Below are 24,586 nucleotides of genomic sequence, written 5' to 3'. Positions count from 1 at the left end.
CACAGTGCATTAGGTTCTTGTGCTATACAGTATGTTCCCATCAGTTGTCTATGTTATATATAGTATCAATAATGTATATGTGTCAATCCCAGTCTCCCAATTCATCCCACCCCATTGCTTTCCCCCTTGGTATCTATACATTTGTTCTCTACATCTGTGTCCTATTTCTGCTTTGCAAATAAGGTCATCTACACCATTTTTTTAGATTCCACATATATGCATTATTATACGATATTTGCTTTTCTCTTTCTGACTTACTTCACTCTGTATGATACTCTTTAGACCATCCATATTTCTATAAATGACCCAATTTCATTCCTTTTTTTGGCTGAGTAATATCCCATTGTATATATGTACCACATCTTCTTTAGCCACTCCTCTGTTGGTGGACATTTAGGTTGCTTCCATGTCCTGGCTATTGTAAATAGTGCTGCTGTGAACATTGGGGTGCATGTGTTTTGTTTGTTGTTTTTTGTTTGTTTGTTTGTTTTGAATTATGGTTTTCTCAGGGTATATGCCCAGTATTGGGATTGTTGGGTCATATGGTAGTTCTATTTTTAGTTTTTTTTTTTAACATCTTTATTGGAATATAATTGCTTTACAATGGTGTGTTACTATAATTGCTTTACAATGGTGTGTTACTTTCTGCTTTATAACAAAGTGAATCAGCTATACACATATAAATATCCCCATATTTCTTCCCTCTTGCATCTCCCTCCCTCCCACCCTCACTATCCCACCCCTCTAGCTGGTTACAAAGCACCTAGCTGATCTCCCTGTGCTATGCGACTGCTTCCCACTAGCTATCTGTTTTACATTTGGTAGTGTATATATGTCCATATATATACTACCACTCTCTCACTTTGTCCCAGCTTACACTTCCCCCTCCCCATGTCCTCAAGTCCATTCTCTAGTAGGTCTGCGTCTATTCCCGTCTTGCCTCTAGGTTCTTCATGACTTTTTTTTTTAGATTCCATATATATGTGTTAGCATACAGTATTTGTTTTTCTCTTTCTGACCTATTCACTCTGTATGACAGACTCTAAGTACATCCACCTCACTACAAATAACTCAGTTTCATTTCTTTTTATGGCTGAGTAATATTCCATTCTACACATGTGCCAAATCTTCTTTATCCATTCATCTGTCGATGGACACTTACGTTGCCTCCTTGTCCTGGCTATTGCAAACAGAGCTGCAGTGAACACTGTGGTACATGACTCTTTAAATTATGTATTGTATTTAATTGTATTTCTGCAGTGTCAGTTGTTACTTCTCCGTTTGCATTTCTAATTCTGTTGATTTGAGTCGTCTCTCTTTTTTTCTTGATGAGTCTGGCTAATGGTTTATCAATTTTGTTTATCTTCTCAAAGAACCAGCTTTTAGTTTTATTAATCTTTCCTACTGTTTCCTTCATTTCTTTTTCATTTATTTCTGATCTGATCTTTATGATTTCTTTTCTTCTGCTAACTTTTGGGGTTTTTGGTTCTTCTTTCTCTAATTGCTTTAGGTGTAAGGTTAGGTTATTTGAGTTGTTTCTTGTTTCTTGAGGTAGGATTGTATTGCTATAAACTTCCCTCTTAGAACTGCTTTTGCTGCATCCCATAGGTTTTGGCTTGTCATGTTTTCTTTGTCATTTGTTTCTAGGTATTTTTTGATTTCCTCTTTGATTTCTTCAGTGATCTCTGTTATTTAGTAGTGTATTGTTTACCCTCCACGTGTTTGTAATTTTTACAGACTTTTTCCTATAACTGATATCCAGTCTCATAGCATTGTGGTCAGAAAAGATACTTGATATGATTTCAATTCTCTTAAATTTACCAAGGCTTGATTTGTGACCCAAGATATGATCTATCCTGGAGAATGTTCCATGAGCACTTGAGAATAAAGTGTATTCTGTTATTTTTGGATGGAACGTCCTGTAAATATCAGTTAAGTCCATCTTGTTTAATGTATCGTTAAAAGCTTGTGTTTCCTTATTTAGTTTCATTTTAGATGATCTGTCCATTGGTGAAAGTGGGGTGTTAAAGTCCCCTGCTATTATCGTATCACTGTCGATTTCCCCTTTTATGGCTGTTAGCATTTGCCTTATATGTTGAGGTGCTCCTATGTGGGTGCATAAATATTTACAATTGTTATATCTTCATCTTGGATCGATCCCTTGATCATTATGTAGTGTCCTTCTTTGTCTCTTGTAACAGTCTTTATTTTAAAGTTTATTTTGTCTGATATGAGTATTGCTACTTCAGTTTTCTTTTAATTTCCATTTGCATGGAATATCTTTTTCCATGCCCTCACTTTGTGTGTATGTGTCCCTAGATCTGAAGTGGGCTCTTATAGAAAGCATATATGCAGGTCTTGTCTTTGTATCCATTCAGCCAGTCTGTGTCTTTTGGTTGGAGCATTTAGTCCATCTACATTTAAGGTAATTATCGATATGTATGTTCCTATTACCATTTTCTTAATTGTTTTGGGTTTGTTTTTGTAGGTCTTTTCCTTCTCTTGTATTTCTTGCCTAGAGAAGTTCCTTTAGCATTTGTTGTAAAGCTGGTTTGGTGGTGCTGAACCTTCTCAGCTTTTGCTTGTCTGTAAGGGTCTTAATTTCTCCATCAAATCTGAATGAGATCCTTGCTGGGTACAGTAGTCTTGGTTGTAGGTTTTTTCCTTTCATCACTTTAAATATGTCCTGCCAGTCCCTTCTGGCTTGCAGAGTGTCTGATGAAAGATCAGCTCTTAACCTTGTGGGAATTCCCTTGTATGTTATTTGTTGTTTTCCCTTGCCACTTTTAATATTTTTTCTTTGTATTTAATTTTTGATAGTTTGCTTAATGTGTCTTGGTGTGTTTCTCCTTGGATTTACCCTGTAGGGGACTCTGCCCTCTCTGGACTTGATTGACTATTCCCTTTCCCATATCAGGGAAGTTTTCAACTATAATCTCTTCAAATATGTTCTCAGTCCTTTTCTTTTTCTCTTCTTTTTCTGGGACCTCCTATAATTCTAATGTTGGTGCGTTTATTAATGTTCTCCCAGAGGTCTCTGACAGTGTCCTCAATTCTTTTCATTCTTTTTTTCTTTATTCTTCTCTGTGGTAGTCATTTCCACTATTTTATCTTCCACGTCACTTATCTGTTCTTCTTCCTTAGTTTTTGTGCTATTGATTCCTTCTAGAGAATTTTTAATTTCATTTATTGTGTTGTTCATCATTGTTTGTTTGCTCTTTAGTTCTTCTAGGTCCTTGTTAAACGTTTCTTGTATTTTGTCCATTCTATTTCCAAGATTTTGAATCATCTTTACTATCATTACTCTGAATTCTGTTTCAGGTAGATTGCCTATCCTCTTCATTTGTTTGGTCAGGTGGGTTTTTACCTTGCTCCTTCATCTGCTGTGTGTTACTCTGTCTTCTCATTTTGCTTAACTTACTGTGTTTGGGGTCTCCTTTTTGCAGGCTGCAGGTTCATACTTCCCGTTGTTTTTGGTGTCTGCCTCCAGTGGCTAACGTTGATTCAGTGGGTTGTGTAGGCTTCCTGGTGCTTGTGTTCTGGTGGATGAGGCTGGATCTTGTCTTTCTGGTGGGCAGAACCATGTCTGGTGGTATGTTTTGGGTGTCTGTGACCTTATTATGATTTAAGGCAGCCTCTCTGCTAATGGGTGGGATTGTGTTCCTGTCTTGCTAGTTGTTTGGCGTAGGGAGTCCAGCACTGTAATTTGCTGGTTGTTGAGTGGAGCTGGGTCTTAGCATTGAGATGGAGATCTCTGGGAAAGCTTTTGCCATTTGATATTATGTGGAGCCAGGAGGTCTCTGGTGGACCAGTGTCCTGAACTCAGCTCTCCCACCTCAGAGCCTCAGGCTTGACACCCGGCCGGAGCACCAATACTCTGTCACACGGGTCAGAAGAAAAGGGATAAAAAAAAGAAAGAAAAAATAAAATAAAGTTATTAAAATGAAAAAATTTTTTTAATTATTAAAAATTTTTTAAAAATTGAAAAGTAATAAAAAATAAAAGAAAGAAGAGAGCAACCAAACCAAAAAACAAATCCACCAATGATAACAAGCGCTAAAAAAGTATACAAAAAAAACCCCAAACAAAAACCAAGGAAATGGACAGACAGAACCCTAGGACAAATGGTAAAAGCAAAGCTATACAGACAAAATAACACAAAGTCCATCGCTTTAATCTTGGGATGATTCATTGTCTATTCAAGTATTCCACAGATGCCAGGTACATCAAGTTGATTGTGGAGATTTAATCTGCTGCTCCTGAGACTGCTGGGAGAAATTTCCCTTTCTCTTCTTTGTTTGCACAGCTCCTGGGGTTCAGTTTTGGATTTGACCCCGCCTCTGCATGTAGGTCGCCTGAGGGCATCTGTTCTTCGCCCAGACACAACGGGGTTAAAGGAGCAGCTGATTAGGGGGCTCTGGCTCACTCAGGCCTGGGGGGAGGGAGGGGTACGGAATGCAGTGCGAGCCTGCAGCGGCAGAGGCCAGCGTGATGTTGCAACAGCCTGAGGTGCACTGCGTGTTTTCCCCGGGGAGGTTGTCCCTAGATTATGGGACCCTAGCAGTGGCGGGCTGCACAGGCTACTGGGAGGGGAGGTATGGAGAGTGACCTTTGCTTGCACACAGGCTTCTTGGTGGCTGCAGCAGCAGCCTTAGCGTTTCATGCCTGTCTCTGGTGTCTGCGCTGAAAGCCATGGATCGCGCCTGTTTCTGGAGCTTGTTTAGGCGGTGCTCTGAATCCCCTCTCCTCGCGCACCCCGAAACAATGGTCTCTTGCCTCTTAGGCAGGTCCAGACTTTTTCCCAGACTCCCTCCTGGCTAACTGTGGCGCACTAGCCCCCTTCAGGCTGTGTTCACACAGCCAACCCCAGTCTTCTTCCTGGGATCTCTATTTTTAGTTTTTTAAGGAACCTCCATATGTTTTCCATAGTGGCTGTATCAATTTACATTTCCACCAACAGTGTATGAGGGTTCCCTTTTCTTTACACCCTCTCCAGCATTTGTTTATAGATTTTTTAATGATGGCCATTCTGACTGGTGTAAGGTGATACCTCATTGTAGTTTTGATTTGCCTTTCTCTAACAATTAGTGATGTTGAGCATCTTTTCATGTGTTTGTTGGCCATCTGTATGTCTTCTCTGGAGAAATGTCTATTTAGGTCTTCTGCCCATTTTTTGATTGGGTTGGTTTTTTTTGATATTGAGCTCTAAGAACTGTTTGTATATTTTGGATATTAATCTTTTGTTGGTTGCTTCATTTGCAAATATGTTCTCCCATTCTGAGGGTTGTCTTTTTGTTTTGTTTACGGTTTCCTTTGCTGTGCAAAAGCTTTAAAGTTTCATTAGGTCCCATTTGTTTATTTTTGTTTTTATTTTCATTACTCTAGGAGGTGGATTCAAAAAGATCTTGCTGCGATTTATGTCAAAGAGTGTTCTGCCTGTGTTTTCCTCTAAGAGTTTTATAGTATCTAGCCTTACATTTAGATCTTTAATACATTTTGAGTTTGTTTTTGTGTATGGTGTCAGGGAGTGTTCTAATTTCGTTTGTTTACATGTAGCTGTTCAGTTTTCCCAGCCTCACTTATCAAAGAGACTGTCTTTTCTCCATTGTATATTCGTCTCCTTTATCAAAGATAAGGTGACCATATGTGCTTGGGTTTATCTCTGGGTTTTCTCTCCTGTTCCATTGATCTATATTTCTGTTTTTGTGCCAGTACCATACTGTCTTGATTGCTGTAGCTTTGTAGTATAGTCTGAAGTCAGGGAGCCTGATTTCTCCAGCTCCATTTTTCTTTCTCAAGATTGCTTTTGCTATTCGTGGTCTTTTGTGTTTCCATTCAAAGTGTAAGATTTTTTGTTGTAATTCTGTGTAAAATGCCATTGGAAATTTGATAGGGATTGTGTTGAATCTGTAGATTGCTTTGGCAGGGGAGGGATAAATTGGGAGACTGGCATTGACAATATACACACTACTATATATAAAACATAGTAGTAGATAACTAATAAGAACCTACTCTATAGCACAGGGAAGTCTACTCAGTACTCGGTAATGTCCTATATGGGAAAAGAATCTAAAAAAGAGTGGGTATATGTATATGTGTAACTGATTCACTTTGTTGTACACCTGAAACTAATAGAACATTGTAAATCGAGTATCCTCCAATGAAAATTAAAAAAAAAAAGTGAATGAATGAGGGAGTGGGAAAAAAAAAGAAAAGCTAGGAGTATTACCTTAATGGAGCTTCCTCCACATGGAATAAAACTTTAGGAGAAGGAAGAAACTTACTCTTGTTCTCTCCTTGCCCCCATCACCAAACCATCTGGGTTTTAGCTCAGAGTTATCCCTGAGCTGATGTAGCTTCCTGTGCTAGGAGATAGCATCTATTTAGAAGCTACACTTTCTAATCTTCGTAGTACCATGTACATCTTTGGAAGGTAAGGGAAATGAAAAGTGAGACGATAACTCCAGGGGCATATGTAGAATAGAGTTCTTCATCCTACTCTTTCAGTTCTGTGTAGCCTGAGATCAAATATTATGAAGGCCAAGAAGAAACTTATTTTCATTTGACTAAGTTAGATGCAGACTGTCAACTCTGCAGAGCCTCTGAGCACACACTTTTTTTTCTTTGCCCATAGCTTTAAATGGAGGCATAGTCTGCTGTGAGAAAGATGAACCTCTCAGGTATACTCTGAACCCAACAGTAAAAGGCCCATTCCTTTATGATGCAAAATTTCTGTTAATAATGAAAAGTAATACATGGTGGATTTCTAATCATAAACAACTAAATATTTCCTGTGTGTGCCTCTCATTTAAACCACAGAACCCTGCCCAGTCTGTATTTAAAGCTTAACTGGTCAAGTGTGCATTTCAATCAGTCAGATTGGCCTCATCAGTAAAATACCAGGATTAGCAAAACATGAACTGCTAAATGTGCAAAAAATTTATCAAAGTAGTCAAGTATTTAATTCCTTTGTATTCAAATTTTATTGTGTCATTCTCAATACATACAAACTTAAGTTTGCAAAGTATATCTGTACCCCTCCCCCTCTAAAAAGCACCTTCCCAGGATGAGCTAGTGGGAAATTTGTTCTGAGTTGCTGCCCGAGGAGGAGGCAGTGCTGAGTGGAAGAAGTGAGGTGAGAAGAGTGCTTGTGGCACCACCAGGATCACCTGTGGAATGAGGTGGACTACTAAGTGGATGGGAGGTGCAGGCAGAACCAGGCCTGTAGGGGAAGGTCCAGGGGTCTTCAGAAGAGGCCTGCTGAGCAGGACCCGGGCCTTACAGCCTCCCCTGCCGCACTCTGGAGGCTCCTGCATTTTTCCCTTGCTCCTTCATCCGGGCCTGCCAGCTCTGATGACAGTCTGCTTCTCTCCTGCCCCCAGGTCCACCTGGGCGTCCTCAGTTCTTTGTCTCTTACACCGCTTCACTTCTCCAGAGATCCTAACAACTGAAAGGAGCCTCCTCAGAGGCTCAGTTTCCTTGTCAGTAAAATGGGGGTAATTAGTAGTCTCTGCCTACCTCATGGAACGATTGTGAGGATCAGACGAGATGTATGTCGAAGCCTTCTGTTAGCTGCAAAATGCTGTATACATGTCAGGTGTTATAAATCATTAGCCAGTCTATTTCTCAGCTAGAGCAGTTTCTATGCACATTTTACTTACCCTCTGAACAATTCTTTGTCAAACAGCAAATATAAATGCTGTTTTTTCCTTCTTGGATTATGGTGGTTCCTTTGTAACTTTATGATGTAGGCTGAATCTTTAAGTACTCCTTTGGCTTATAGCTCTTCCCCTGAACACCCATGCAAGATCATAATCCATAAAACACAGAGGCAATAACTCCTTTTAATTGCCAGGAGTTGCTCATTTGCTACGTTCTAAATGCAGTCACTTAGACATTTGCCTTAAAAAGCCTAACTACTATTTATTACGCAGAGCCGAGACTGTGTGAGGCTAGGCCCTCCTGCCGAGGGAGAAGTCGTTCAAGTCAAGTGGCCTGATGGCAAACTCTACGGGGCAAAATATCTCGGATCAAATGTTGCCCACATGTACCAGGTGAGTGCTGCCCTGGGTGTGATGCTTGCTGAGATGGACAGGAGAAGCCAGAGGGCAGACGGTATAGCCAGTGTACTGCTGACCAAGAAGCCACATGAATTTGGAACACCTCTTGTTTTATAAAAAAGGCAAAAATTCGATGTTTGATGACCTGGATATTAGACTTTTATTACCAAGTTTGATACTGAGAAACTCTAGTAACATCTGATGAATAGGTTAATTGTAAGGAATATAGTTAGTTAGGTCAAAAAGATAACCAGCTGGATGGTGGGCTGCTTTCTTGTGTTTCTGTTATACGGGGAGAGACTAACTGGCTGGATTATCTAACTGTAAGCCAAATCAGTGATGGCTGTTCATCATCCAGCAGTCCCTGAATGGGTGGCTTTTCCCTGAGAGACATCATCCCCGTCGGGCGTTTCAGCAAACCTAAGCCAATGGTGCATCGGCACAGATGGGGCCATTTGTGCACCCGAGCGCTCATTTAATGAAAAGTGCAGCTATCATTTTGGCATTCTGTTCACTGAACAACTCTACATATTATTAAAGAATATATATACAATTTAAAAATGAATTGTATCCCTATTAGAAATGAGGATGAGTTAAGCTCTAATAAGGAAAACAACATGGATGGCGCATGTGCATTTATATTCCTTCAGAAAGACTTTAAAAAGGAACAAATTTATTAGAACCAATAAATTATAGTACTTTTAGTAACACAATGGCAGAAATCAACATTCTAAAGCTAAGCAGTAGTGTAAAAACAGGAAGATTGAAGTAAAAGGAGAAAAAGCAAGAAGGTTCAGGCCTGTGAAGTTAAAAACAGCTTGAGAATGATAAGACCTCCAGTTTCCTCAGAGAAATTGTTCAAAGACTGATAAAGGGCTAGGGCTTAAATGGAAGAGTACATTAAAAGACACCACTAAAAACTGGAGCACAATGTAATTAAAAGTGTTCAAAGAAGTTTGGACAACTTAGGGGAGAACATTTTTTAAGGTGTAGAAAAAGCCACCAGGGTGGGGAGGGGAGGATGTACATATCCTGTGTGTGTGTGTGTGTGTGTGTGTGTGTGTGTGTGTGTGAGGAGAGAGAGAGAGAGAGAGAGAGAGAGAAGGCCATTTCCCCTTTGTACTGGTGACTAAGTGTTAAGTTGCAGATTCAGGTCATTTACAGCAGGGTAAGTGCTGCAGCATTTTTGTATCAGAATGTCCAAAATTAGGCAAAAATCACATGACAGGCTGGTAATACTGGAGACTCCTAGAAAAGAAGCGTTCACTACATCATTCAAAAGAAAATAATTACATTTAATTAAACAATAAATGCAAAAGTGAAGCATCTTACATGTAGCAAAGCTATTAGCTACATGAAAAGTACCATAATGAAGACATGTTGAAATTCCGGCTAATTAGTAATCAGTGTGCTAACTTCAGTTGAATTTATCATGGCCTGTCAACATAGAACTGTGAGCATATTTACAGACTCAATGAAAAAGTTAAGACTAATATTAAAATTGTCTCTCAAGGAAGTAGTTTAAAATTCCTCATTAAACCACCTGGCCTTTTGAGATCATTTTGTGTTTTGTGTCTCTTCAGCCTCACCATTGAATAAGCAAAGATATTTATAAAAATGGAACTAAATACCTACTGCGCAGTGCTAAGTATCCTAAGTATATGCATTTTGGGGACCCTCACAGTAGCCCTGCAACATAGATGTTTTTGACTCCTACTTTACAAAGTGAAGTCTCAGTGAATGTGATAATTTGTTCAAGAGCACACAGCTGGTAAAGGGAAGGGCCAGAATTTACTCTTGGCTCTGTCCCAAGTCGGGTGAACAATATCCCAGCTTGCGAGGGACTGTCCTTGATTTTAGCACTGAAAGTCTTGCATCCTGGGAGACCCCTTCAGTCCTGGACAAACTGGGATGGTTGGTCACCATACCATACTCCCTCTTAGTTTTAAAATTGCCTTTTTCTCTTTTAGAATTTTCAAATGATCTAAAACAGAAGAAAGGTAGGCACAGGTAGTTCTAGCTATGCTATCGAACTGTATAAATTGCAATGACACCTTGGCCTAATTAAATGTTACAGAAACCATTTTGCTGAAACAAGGCCAGGAAGAAAAGCCTTCCCAATCTCAGCGTTCCGGAAAGTAGCAGCGAGAAGTCTCCTGTGACCGAGACCTAATTCTGCCCCGTGTTTGAGCTTAGTCAAACGTGAGCAGTACATGGATAATAAATACAAAGTTTAATTATATATTTTATCTTTAGTATTTTTTAAACTTCAGCAGATTTTTAAAAATTAAAAACCATGTTTTTAATTTTAGCACAGCTAAATGGTTTAACTTATCTTTTAACTAGAATTGCAAGCATATACTTATTTCTTAAAAGTAAAGAATTCAGACAGACAAGTTAGAGATTTCAAGAATACCATAAGTGGTCAGAGTTAGAACATATCAGATATTCTACCCTGATTGCATCCCTTTTGTTGTTTTCTTCTGGAAGAGTTCATGTGGGATTGAGCCTAAACCAAGATCACTTTGAGTAGGGCCTTTGATGAATTTCCCCCAGATGCTCTATGTTTGTTATTCAGGGTCACTTTTTCTCTAACAAAATATCCTAAAATATTGAAAAAACTGGATAATGAAATTACTTGCTGCCATTTGACTAGCTTGAAAACAAAGTTTTAAAAGTTTTAAACATTTTCATTTAGATGATAATGTATTTTCACAAATTGAGGTGGCTGACACGTGAGGTTAAGGAGAACCTGAGATCTTAACAAAAGTGAATTTAACAAAAGTGAGTTTTGAAAGTTAAAGCTCCGTAAGAACTTGAGAAATTATTTTATCTGGGAGGATTATTATACAAGAGTAAATATATCATTACTTCTTTCTCAAAGAGAAACAGTCCTCCCTCTTATGTTGTCAGAGCCTCTTAAAGAAACAATCAGTACTTACAGGCTCCACCCGTCTTAATGCTAAATTGGCCACAATCTCATGTTCTGAGAAATCATTTGAGCAGCAGTTACTTTTCTTTGTTTTTGCTTTGGGGGGATAAAGTTTTCATATCACATATTGCAAAACACTCATTTTCAAGAATTTTGGCCTGTTTGAAAACATACTTTGTTCTTAGTTTGATAAGGGAAAGAGCTTTTCTTCCTTCCTTGGCTGTTGGATAGTTCTCTTGTTTGTTCTGCCTGAATCCTTTTTTCTTTTTTATGTAGCTAACTGGAACCCTGAAGAAAATGGTGAATGCTTGCTTCTTTTTAAAATAGGTCATGCTCGATGTCTTATTTTTCATTAGGTTGAATTTGAAGATGGATCCCAGATAGCAATGAAGAGAGAGGACATCTACACTTTAGATGAAGAGTTACCCAAGAGAGTGAAAGCTCGTTTTGTAAGTGCTGGATAATCCCTCTGAGGGATCTGCCATGTGAATCTCTCCTCCTCTCTCACTGTTTCCCAAGCCCAGCAGGAAACATACTTAGGCTTTTGGATTGATTTTGAAGAAAGCCAATGCAATTTTACCCTTATTGAAATCATTTAATCCAAAGCTCAAATTTGTCCAGAAACAGGGAAACCGGTTCAAGTTCCTCATCTTTCTTTCTAATGAGGTCAAATGATGCTTCTTTGTGTTAACATCTATTGGCATTCAGAAAGTTATTGAATATGTGTCCTATGCAAGCTAACTGGGAACATATAAAGATACCATCAAGACATTTACAATCTTCTTAGTGGAAGCAACGTTAAAAGAAAGCTTTCAGGGCTTCCCTGGTGGTGCAGTGGTTGAGGGTCTGCCTGCCGATGCAGGGGACACGGGTTCGTGCCCCGGTCCGGGAAGATCCCACATGCCGCAGAGCGGCTGGGCCCGTGAGCCATGGCTGCTGAGCCTGTGCTCCACAACGGGAGAGGCCACGACAGTGAGAGCCCTGCGTACCGCAAAAAAAAAAAAAAAAAAAAAAAAGCTTTCAGTAGGAGATTAAAGGGGACTCAGCATAGCAAACATCTAGTTTCCTATAGCCTTATCATATACAGTTCACCCTTTAACAATGTGGGGGGTTGGAGTGCTGACCCTCCACACAGTCATATATAACTTATATAGTCAGACCCTTCCTGCCCACAGTTTCACATCTATGGATTCAATCACTCAGATCGTGTAGTACCATAATGTTTATGATTGAAAAAAATCCGTGTATTAAGTGGACCCATATATAGTTCAGACCCATGTTGTTCAAGGTCAACTGTATTAACTTCTCTCTCAGAAGCTCATTAATGTTTGTGTCAATTTATAATTAAACTAAACTCTCACTTTTATATAAAAGGAATAAACAAAGCCCAAATATTAGTTGTGGAAATACTAAAGCAGTTTTTTTTTTTTACAAAAGAAAACGTTATTAGTTTCAAGCCCTGTACATACCATTAAAAGACAAACATGGACAAATAGTCAAAACTGAAGTTGTTAAAAAATATAATTCATAATAACTTAGTTTTCATTGTATCATAAAATATTTACTGGACCCTGAAATGAAGTCAGTTTTACTCATTTAGAATTGCATCTAGTGCATCTGTGAAATGATAAGTCCTAAACTAGGCAATTTGAATGAGGGGATTTTTCTGACTAAAATGAAAATTTTTTTCTGAATAAATGACATCCTTAGTTTTCATTGCATGCTAATGATATACTTTTATGCAGTGATAGAGCGACTCTAGATTACTTTGGAAGAACATGGGTTTCCTTAAATGTTCAGTTGTATATTCAGCTCCTCTCCTGTCAGGTGGGATCCTGAGAACAGGGTAAGTGCATCAGGTGTAAACTGACTTTTCCTTCTCAGCTGCATCCTTGAGGGGAAGGTCCTTCAAAGTGAAACAGTCAAGAGAAGAGTGATAGTAACAGCACTGCTGCCCACCCAGTGAGGAAATGTGGCAAGTAGGGGACCCACACACCTGAAAACAGATTAACCCCCAGATAATAAACAGCAGGGAAAGGGAGAAGAAAATATTCCTATAGTAAAGACATCTGTTAAACCTTAACAAAGAGCTAAAAACCTGGATAATTTGTCAGTGTTCTAGGTCTTGAAATCTCTTCAGAAAAACTTTCCTTTTCAAGATGCTGGAGGTGACTGCCTCTCATCCTGTTTCTCCTATCTTCCATGGATTCTCTGTCCCCTCCCATTCCCTCCCCCCTTTTTTTAAAAAATAATCTAAAGATTTAGAGGTTGGGAAATGGAGTAGGTAGCCCTCTGGAAGTCTCTCAGGTCTTTGATTTTCTAATCCATGTATGGTTAAACATCCTACCAGCTGGGTCTTATAGATTTCAAATACCATTTCTTAATCACATTTAAGCTTTTTGCTTTCTGCTCTGATCACAATCTCTGTTCCATAGTAGATTTGGCTCCAATACCAGTATGCTTTACCATGTAGCTTTACTCAAGCACGAATTTTCTAAGGTCCATTTCTCAGAACAGTCACACCAAACTGAACTGCTTTTCTAAAATTCTCATAGAAAATTTTTAAATTAAAAAATATATAGGGCTTCCCTGGTGACGCAGTGGTTGAGAATCTGCCTGCCAATGCAGGGGACACGGGTTCGAGCCCTGGTCTGGGAAGATCCCACATGCCACGGAGCAACTAAGCCCGTGAGCCACAACTACTGAGCCTGCACATCTGGAGCCTGTGGCCCACAACAAGAAAGGCCACGACAGTGAAAGGCCCACGCACCGCAATGAAGAGTGGCCCTCGCTTGCCGCAACCAGAGAAAGCCCTTGCATAGAAACGAAGACCCAACATAGCCATGAATAAATAAATAAATTTAAAAAATTAAAAAAATATATATATATATAAATCACATAGATACTCTGAATCTAACCTGTTACGTTATGTTGAGCCTAGTAGAAAATTTCTTGAGACAAAATCCAGTTTGCCACCTCTGTTTTTACTGAATCAAAGACTTACGTGCTTCTGCTGTAGAAAACCAGCTTTTTCTTAAGGTTTGTATATAACCCTCTGGGCCTTGGCTAGTTTGTCCGTGACTGACTGCTATTTTTTTTCCAGTTGGCGAAACAAATCTGATTGGAAAACTTATTGATGGAAGATACTTTATAATTAGAGAAATCTTTTGTTTTTTTTTTAAGGCGGGGTGGGTTGCAGCCCCCACTGGGAGGCCTTCATGTTTTAATGACTTCTGCTCACCCAGACATACGCTGACTTGGGGAGAAATTTTTCTAAAGTGTCAGCAGTCCGCCTCAGTGACTGTGCTGCGTTCCTTCCCACTAACTTCAGAAACAGCCCCATTACCTTTTATGGTCTCACAGAATAACCATAGCAATGGTGTATAATTAACTGGTGCTGCTGGTAAACTGGTTTTATTATTGTATTTAAGAGGCTTGCTTTTGCTGTCCTCACACAGTGGCAACACTTTCATAGATGTTTTATTTTCTCCTTTAACTTTAGCACTTATAAAAGGGAAAGATTACTCAGAGGAAGTGCTTTGCCAAGAATGAATGAACCAAAACTGTTTTAGGCTAATGGCAGAGGGTGCCCAGCCCATCCACAATCTCTTACTTTTCTTCCTGAGTGAAGCTAGGAGCATCTGGGGGAATCCATGGAGGGAGCCTATCAATCACCCTGGATGACCATCTCACGAACTAGCAGGGAACATGCCCAGCTTTACACTTGGGTCCATTTTTAGTTTTCAAGCTTCTTTGTAATTGTTCCATTGTTTCTCTCTTCTTCATGATTGACCATGTGCTTTCAAGCCTTAAAAGCTGGACCCTGCCTGTGTCACTACCATGGGAGGGGGCCTCCGTGACACAGTTGGTGTCATCTCAGTAAAAACCAGTTGGGAACACGTTCGAGGGGCAAAATAGGAAATTAGGAAGGAAGAATAGTACTTTAAAGTAAGCTTTACCTGGTGGGAGGAATCAAAATGGTGGAGGAATAGGACTTAGAGCTCACCTCCTCCCACAAATATATCAAAAACACATCTACAAGTGGAACAATTCACACAGAACATCTACTGAACACTGGCAGAAAACCTCAGATTTCTGAAAAGGCAGAAAAACCTCCACGTAAACCAGGCAGGACAAAAGGAAAAAAAAAAAGAGGAATTGAGATGGGACGTGTGCCCCAGGGAGGGAGCGATGAAGGAGGAAAGGTTCCCTCGCCCTGGGAAGTCCCCTCACTGGTGGGAAGATCAGCCTGGATGGAGGGGGAGCTTTGGAGCCACTGAGGAGAGCTCAGCAACCAGTTTGAGGAAGGCAAAACAGAGAGTGACCTACATAGGTGGTTGGTAGTGCTGCCCTGAACTCCCCAGCCTGAGATGCTCATCTGCCAGGGCAGGCAGGGGCTGGGTGCTAAAGCTTGGGCTTTGGAGGTCAGACTCAGGGAGCGGACCAGCGCTGGCTGCACGGAGACAGCCTGAAGAGGCTGGAGTATGGCAACTGAGGATGCCCTCAGAAGAAGCCTGGGTCTGCCAGAGAGGCAAGGTACCATTGTTGGGGGATGCAGAGGAGAGGGGCAGGACTTGCCATAGGAGTTTCTTTCCCTGTGTGCCCTCTCAGGCAACAGGACACCACCTACATGAGTTCTGGGAGCAGGCACGAGCCACCACTGTCATCGTGAGCTCCAGAGGTGGGCATGGGCTGCTGCCGCCACTAAGAGACCCATGAGCAGGTGCCAGTCGCTGGCCCTGCCACCTTGCAGGCACGCAGGCCACTGCTGGGAGACCCACAAGTTGGCGCTGATCACTACCCCAGGGTACCAGGAGTGAGCACGGGTCACCACACCTGCCCACCCCATATCAGGGGATAACAGCCAGCACACACTGAGGAAAGAGCAGGAAGTATCCAAACTAAAAGCAGCCCCTCAATTCCGACAACATGGCAGAGTAGAAGGACTGCAGCTCACTTCCTCCCACGAAAACACCAAAATCACAATTAACTGGTGAACAACCATTGACAAAAAAGACTGGAACCTACCAAAAAAGATATTTTACATCCAAAGACAAAGAGGAAGCCACAATGAGATGGAGTGCGAGTTCTGAGCCTCACGTCATGCTCCTCAGCCTGAAGGTCTGGCATTGGGAGGAAGAGCCCCCAGGGCATTGAGCTTTGAAGGCCAGTGGGGCTTGAGTGCAGAAGTTCCGCAAGACAGGGGGAAACAGAGATTTCACTCTTAGAGGGCACGCACAACGTGCACTGGAACCCAGCACAAAGCAGTGACTCCACAGGAGCCTGGGCTAGACCTACCTGAGGGTCTTGGAGGGTCTCCTGGAGAGGAAGGTGTTGGCTGTGGCTCACTGTGGGGGCAAGGACTCTGGTGGCAGAGGCCCCAGGGAATACTGATCAGTGTGGGTTCTCTTGGAGGTTGCATTTTTGGCACTAAGGCCTGGCCCCACCCAATAGTCTGCAGGCTCCAGTGCTGGGACGCCTCGGGCCAAACAACCAGCAATGGGGGAACACGGCCTCACCCATCAGCAAACAGGCTGCCTAAACTTGTACTGACCTCACAGCCACCTGTAAACACACCCCTTGACATGGCCCTGTCCACCAGAGGGACAAGACCCAGCTCCACCCACCAGTCCCTCCCACCAGGAACCCTGCACAAGCCCCTGGACCAAGCTCACCCACCAGGAGACAGCCACAAGAAGGAAGAAGAATTACAATCATGCAGCCTGCAGAAAGGAGACCACAAACACAGAAAGTTAGACTAAATGAGACAGTTGAGAAATGTGTTCCAGAAGGAACAAGATAAAAACCCAGAAGAGCAACTAAGTAAAGTAGAGATAGGCAAATCTACATGAAAAAGAATGCAGAGTAATGATAGTAACGATGATCCAAGATGTTGGAAAAAGAATGAAGGCACAGACTGAGAAGATACAAGAAATATTTAACAAAAACCTAGAAGATTTAAAGAACAGAGATGAACAATACAATAACCAAAGTGAAAAATATACTAGAAGGAAACAATAGCAGAATAAATGAGGCAGAAGAACTAATAAGTGAGCTGGAAGAAAGAGTAGTGGAAATCACTACAGCAGAACAGAATAAAGAAAGAAAGAATGAAAAGAAAGGAGGACAGTCTCAGAAACCTCTGGGACATTAAATGCACCAACATTCGCATTATAGGGGTCGCAGAAGGAGAAGAGAGAAAGTACCTGATAAAATATTTGAAGAGATAATAGCTGAAAACTTCCCTAATATGAGAAAAGAAACAGTCACCGAAGTCCAAGGAAATGCAGATTTCCATACAGGATAAACCCAAGGAGGAACACACCAAGACATATATTAATCAAACTGACAAAAATTAAAGACAAAGAGAAAATATTAAAAGCAACAAATAAAATACAAGGGAATCCCATAAGGTTATCAGCTGATTTCTCAGCAGAAACTCTGCAGGCCAGAAGGGAGTGGCATGATATATTTAAAGTGATGAAAGGAAAAAACCTATAACCAAGAATACTCTGCCCAGCAAAGCTCTCATTCAGATTCAATGGAGAAATCAAAAGCTTTACAGATAAGCGAAAGCTAAGAGAATTCGGCACCACAACCAGCTTTACGATAAATGCTAAAGGAACTTCTCTAGGCAGAAAAGAAAAGACCACAACTAGAAACAAGAACATTATGAATTGGAAAGCTCACTGGTAAAGGCAAACGTACAATAAAGGTAGGAAATCATCCGCACACACACAAATAGGATATCAAAACCAGCAGTCATGAGCAGAGGATAGTACAAATGCAGGATATTGGAAATGCATTTAAAATAAAGAGACCAGCAACTTAAGACAGTCTTGTATATATATAGACTGCTATATCAAAACCTCACGTGATCTGCAAACCAAAACTCTATGATAGACAAAAACACACAAAAAAGAAAAAAGCAATCCAAATACAACACTAAAGATGAATCACATGAGAAGGGAACAAAAGAGGAAGGGAAGAATAAAGACTTGCAAAACCAAATCCCAAACAATTTACAAAATGGCAATAAGAACATATATATCAATAATTACCTTAAATGTAAATGAATTAAATGCTCCAACCAAAAGACATAGACTGGCTGAATGGATACAAAAACAAGACCTGCATATATGCTGTCTATAAGAGCCCACTTCAGATACAGACTGAAAGTGAGGGGATGGAAAAAGATATTCCATGCAAATGGAAATTAAAAGAAACCTGGAGTAGCAATACTCATATCAGACAAAATAAACTTTAAAATAAAGACTGTTACAAGAGAAAAAGAAGGACACTACATAATGATCAAGGGATCAATCCAAAAAGAAGATATAACATTGTAAATATATATGCACTCAACATAGGAGCATGTCAATATTTAAGGCAAATTCTAACAGCCATAAAAGGGGAAATCAACAGTAACACAATAATAGTGGGGAATTTTAACACCCCGCTTACATCAATGGACAGATTATCCAGACAGAAAATCAATAAGGAAACACAGGCCTTAAATGACACATTAGACCATATGAACTTAATTGATATTTATAGGACATTCCACCTGAAAGCAGCAGAATACACATTCTTCTCAAGTGCACATAGAACATTCTCCAGGATGGATCACATGCTGGGTCACAAAGCAAGCCTCAGTAAATTTTAGAAAATTGAAATCATATCAAGCCTCTTTTCTGACCACTAGACTATGAGATTAGAAATCAGTCACATAAAAAAGACTGCAAAAAACACAAACGCGTGGAGCCTAAACAGTATGTTACTAAACAACCAGTGGGTCACTGAAGAAATCAAAGAGGAAATCAAAAAATACCTAGAGACACATGGTAACAAAGAGATGACAATCCAAAACCTATGGGACACAGCAAAAGCAGTTCTAAACGAGAAGTTTATAGCAATACAGTCTTACCTCAGGAAACAAGAAAAAGCTCAAACCTAACAACAACCTAACCTTACAGCTAAAGCACCTAGAGAAAGAAGGACAAACAAAACCCAAAGTTAGTAGAAGGAAAGAAATCATAAAGATCAGAGCAGAAATAAATGAGATAGAGATGAAGAAAACAACAACAAAAATCAATGAAACTAAAAGCTGGTTCTTTGAGATGATAAAATTGATAAACCTTTAGCCAGACTCATCAAGAAAAAAAGGGAGAGGGCTCAAATCAATAAAATCAGAAATGAAAAAGGAGAAGTTACAACTGACACCACAGAAATATAAAGGATCATAAGAGACTACTACAAACAACTATATGCCAATAAAATGGACAACCTAGAAGAAATGGACAAGTTTTTAGAAAGGTACAACCTTCCAAGACTGAACCAGGAAAAAATAGAAAATATGAACAGACCAATCACTGAAATTGAAACTGTGATTTTAAGACTTTTACCAAACAGAAGTCCAGGACCAGATGGTTTCACAGATGAACTCTATCAAACATTTAGAGAAGAGTTAACACCTATCCTCCGAAACTATTCCAAAAAAATTGCAGAGGAAGGAAAACTCCCAATCTCATTCTGTGAGGTCACCATCACCCTGATACCAAAACCAAAGATACCGCAAAAAAAGAAAATTACAGGCCAATATCACTGATGAACACAGATGCAAAAATCATGAACAAAATACTAGCCAACCGAATCCAAGATCAAGTGGGATTTATTCCAGCAATGCAAGGATTCTTCAATATTCGCAAATCAATCAGTGTGATACAGCACGTCAACAAACTGAAGAATAAAAACCATATGATCATTTCAATAGATACAGGAAAAGCTTTCAGCAAAATTCAACATCCATTTATGATAAAAAAATCTCCATAAAGTGGGCATAGAGGAAACCTCCCTCAACATAATAAAGGCCATATATGACAAACCCACAGCTAGCATCATTCTCAACAGTGAAAAGCTGAAAGCATGTCCTCTAAGATCAGGAACAAGGCAAGGATATCCACTCTCACCACTTTTATTCAGTATAGTTTTGGAAGTCCTAGCAGGGCCATCAGAGAAGAAAAAGAAATAAAAGGAATCCAAATTGGAAAAGAAGTAAAACTGTCACAGTTTGCAGATGACATGATACTATACATAGAGAATCCTAAAGACGCTGCCAAAAAACTACTAGAGCTCATCAATGAATTTGGAAAAGTGGCAGAATCCAAAATTAATACACAGAAATCTCTTGCATTCCTATACAGTAACAACAAAATATCTGAAAGAGAAATTAAGGAAACAATCCCATTTACCATCACATCAAAAAAGAATAAAATACCTAGGAATAAACCTACCTAAGGAGGCAAAAGACCTGTACTCTGAAAACTATTAGGATGTTGATGAAAGAAACTGAAGATGACACAAACAGATGGAAAGATATATTGATACAGTGTTCTTAGATTGGAAGAATCAATATTGTCAAAATGACTATACTACCCACAGCAATCTACAGATTCAACGCAATCCCTATGAAATTACCAAGGGGATATTTCACAAAATTAGAATAAAAAAGTTTACAATTTGTATGAAAACACAAAAGACCCCAAATAGCCAAAGCAATCCTGAGGAAGAAAAAGAGCTGGAGGAATCAGGCTCCCTGACTTCAGACTATACTACAAAGCTACAGTCATCAAAAGAGTATGGTACTGGCACAAAAACAGAAACATAGATCAATGGAACAGGATAGAAAGTCCACAGATAAACCCACACACCTATGGTCACCTAGTCTGTGACAAAGGTGGCAAGAATATACAACGGAGGAAAGACAGTCTCTTCAGTAAGTGGTGCTGAAAAACTGGACAGCTACGTGTAAAAGAATGAAATTAGAATATTCTCTAACACCATACACAAAAATAAACTCAAAATGGATTAAAGATCTAAATGTAAGGCCAGATACTATAAAACTCTTAGAGGAAAACATAAAGAGAATACTCTTTGACACAAATCGCACCAAGATCTTTTTTAATCCACCTCCTAGAGTAATGACAATAAAAACAAAGTAAACAAATGGGACCTAATTAAACTTAAAAGCTTTGCACAGCAAATGAAATCATAAAAAAAAAAAATGAAAAGACAGCCCACAGGATGGGAGAAAATATTTGCAAACGAATCAACAGACAAAGGATTAATCTCCAAAATATATAAACAGCTCATGCAGCTCAATATTAAAAAATACAAACAACCCAATCAAAAAATGGGCAGAAGACCTAAATAGATGTTTCTCCAAAGAAGACATACAGATGGCCAAGAGGCATATGAAAAGCTGCTGAACATCACTAATTATTAGAGAAATGCAAATCAAAATACCAGGAGGTATCACCTCACACCAGTTAGAATGGCCATCATTAAAAAGTCTCCAGGGCTTCGCTGGTGGCGCAGTGGTTGAGAGTCCACCTGCTGATGCAGGGGACACGGGTTCGTGCCCCGGTCCGGGAAGATCCCACATGCCATGGAGCGGCTGGGCCCGTGAGCCATGGCTGCTGAGCCTGTGTGTCCGGAGCCTGTGCTCCACAACGGGAGAGGCCACAGCAGTGAGAGGCCCGCATACAGCAAAAAAAAAAAAAAGTCTCCAAACAACAAATGCTGGAGAGGGTGTGGAGGAAAGGGAACCCTCTTGCACTGTTAGTGGGAATGTAAATTGATACAGCCACTATGGAATACAGTATGGAGGATCTTTAAAAAACTAAAAATAGAACTACCATATGATCCAGTAATCCCACTCCTGGGCACATATCTGGAGAAAACCATAATTCAAAAAGATACACGCACCCAGATGTTCATTGCAGCACTATTTACAATAGCCAAGACATGGAAGCAACCTAAATGTCCTTCGACAGAGGAATGGATAAGGAAGATGTGGTGTATACACACACACAATGGAATGTTACTCAGCCATAAGAAGAATGAAATAATGCCATTTGCAGCAACATGGATGGACCTAGAGATTATCGTACTAAGTGAACTAAGTCAGAGAGAAGACAAATATCATATGATATCACTTATATGTGGAATCTAAAAAAAAATTGTGCAAGTGAACTTACTTACAAAACAAACAGACTCACAGACTTTGAAAACAAAAGTATGGTTACCAAATGGGAAATGGGGGGTGGAAGGATAAATTAGGAGTTTGGGATTAACATATACACATTACTATATATAAAATAGATAACAAGGACCTACTGTGTATAGCACAGGGAACTCTACTCAATATTCTGTAATAACCTATATAGGAAAAGTATCTGAAAAAGAATGACTATATGTATACATATAACTGAATCAGCTGTACGCATGAAACTAACGCAGCATTGTAAATCAGCTACACTCCAATATAAAATAAAAGTTAAATTTTAAAAAAAGTGAGCTTTACGTAAGCATAACAGAAAAAGCCCACATTCCTTTGCCTAGCTATCACTTACTGAGCAGTGACTGTGTCAGGGCACATTCCTTGCTGTTGGGAACATGTATAAAATTCAGTTCATAGTCCCTAATATCCTCACCGTGAAGGGGTTCAAGGCACCCCCTATGGGGAGACACTTACCTACCCCATATCTCTGCCACTGCCCTCATGCTACTGCACTGACATGTAGAGTGTTACAGGAACCCAAAAGAAGGAACCTCACGTTTGTCAGTGGCAGAGAGGATAGAATATTTTCTATGCAAAGGAAACAATACATCTAATGATGATGGGGCATGAACCAGTAAGGTGTGGCCGGGAATTGCAAATAATTCAGTCTAATCCAAGCAAGGGGTAAGATTATGCCTGATTATGTATGTCCAGCCTAGGAAACGTAGACATCATCTTGAAGGCAGTAGAGCTATTGAAAGACTATCAGCAAGGGTGTCATATAATCAGAGATTTTAGAGAGCTTTCTTCTAGTGGTTCTGTGAAAAACAGACTGGGGTGCAGCATTTGTTACAGTGGTTTAGGACAGGAAGTGTGAGGGCCATGGGGTCAGTAGGGTTAAAGAAGAAAGGATGGAGGGCTTCAAGGTACATGTAGGAGGGGTCCTGGACAGGGGAGGGACAAGGGGGAGTTTATAACTTTCAGGTTTCTGATCAGTGTAGCTAGAATTGATGGGGATGGTGCTGCCGTTCATTGAATACAGCAAGGACAGAGATGGAGAAGGAAGAATTTGAGTTCACTTTAGGTTGGACTAGTTATACTAGTGCCTCCAGTATAAACACTTGGAGATGCCTGCTGGGTTGTTGGACATGTTTGCAGGCCTGAGCACAGGTGGAGGTCTGAACTGGGGCGAGAGATGTGAGCATCTTTGCGATTGGTGTTGAAATTGAAGTTGTGAGGGTGGGCAGGCAGGCCCAGGGAGCATATGTGGCAAGGAAAAGGCCACACACAAAGCCTCAGGGGCATCAGAGTTGAGCAAATAGTTAAGAAAGGGGAGCCGCTGAGACATCCACGGTGAGCAGCCAGAGGAGGAGGAGGGCTTACAGAATGACAGAGAGCTTCATGCAAGAGTTAGGTGACAGGGTAGTCACATAAATTTAGGGGAGAGAAGTGTCCTAGGAACTAGGACTTGAGCAAGGACAGTTTCAGGGAAGTGGTGGGGACAGAGGCCCAGAGGTAAATAGGAATAGGGATGAATTAGAGATGACTGTGGACAATTTTGTCACATACCTGGTTGGGCAGGAGCCAAGACGGGGCATGAAGAGTGAGGGAGATTTAAATGAGAAGACTTTAGTCCTGCTCGTGTTGGGGAAGGTCCCTGGGGGTTGGAGATCCTGAAGAAAACTGAGCTAAATGGAAGCAGGTGGGGGGGGCTCCAAGGCCCCTGCGTGGGGCCTCCTCCCTGGGCCTCAGCACCCTCCCCACTGCTGACTGAGTCAGATCTTTGTCCGTTCTTTTGCTGTCAAGTGCCTGCCTTTCTGCAGTGTAACACTGGCTGTTCTTAGTCCACAGCCTCTGATATGCGATTTGAAGACACATTTTATGGAACGGACATAATCCAAGGGGAGAAAAAGAGACAGAGAGTGCTGAGCTCCAGGTTTAAGAACGAATATGTGGATGACCCCGTCTACCGCACGTTTTTGAAGAGCTCTTTCCAGAAGAAGTGTCAGAAGAGGCAATAGTCTACCTACACTGCTGCAGGCAACAGAATGACTTGCGCCAGAAGAGGAACGATGAAGGGACAGCCTGGGGCTGTGCCATGTGTTTTGCTGGGGTAGGTGACGGGCTGTGTCTCTGACAGTGGAAAATTAGGCTTCCTAGAGTTTGGTCACCAAAACCACGAAATACACATTATTAATCGGATACCACAATCTGAAGTTGTCTCCTAGTCTTGCATTTACTTCTGAGCAGTTGTCTCCTATGATCCCAAAGAATTTTTCTAAGTAGAAGGGAATAATAATGAATCACCCATCGAAAAAAGCCACTGCCAGAGGAGGTGGATCCCCATGTGTGGCTTACTTAGTCCCTATTCAGGAACCACATGGAGACTTCTCTCCTCAACCCTATTAGCAGGTGGGAGCCTCGATTCCCAGGTGGGAGGGTGATAATTTATATATTTTCCACAGTCAGGGAAGGACTCTCACTTATTTGTTTTAAATGGCAGTTTTTATAAAACATTTTTAAAACACAAAT

The 24,586-nt window shown here is 40.5% G+C and overlaps 1 protein-coding gene across 3 annotated transcripts in view; it reads left to right on the top strand.

Moving 5' to 3' along the window:
• Positions 1-24,075, top strand: part of KDM4C (lysine demethylase 4C) — a 407,190-nt gene extending 383,115 nt beyond the window's left edge. For 2 of the 3 annotated variants that reach the window (XM_065879011.1, XM_065879009.1), the window contains exons 19-21: positions 7,935-8,054; positions 11,349-11,441; positions 23,899-24,075. In XM_065879011.1, coding sequence (XP_065735083.1) covers positions 7,935-8,054; positions 11,349-11,441; positions 23,899-24,075 — 390 coding nt within the window. The remainder of the gene's footprint in view (positions 1-7,934; positions 8,055-11,348; positions 11,442-23,898) is intronic. The other variant, XM_065879010.1, reaches the window with a different exon arrangement.
• The last annotated feature ends 511 nt before the right edge of the window (positions 24,076-24,586 follow it).

Source organism: Phocoena phocoena, chromosome 6 (assembly GCF_963924675.1).
Source record: "Phocoena phocoena chromosome 6, mPhoPho1.1, whole genome shotgun sequence".
Classification (NCBI taxonomy): domain Eukaryota; kingdom Metazoa; phylum Chordata; class Mammalia; order Artiodactyla; family Phocoenidae; genus Phocoena; species Phocoena phocoena.
Note: the sequence above shows the minus strand (reverse complement) of the source record. Positions and strands in the feature narration are given on the sequence as shown.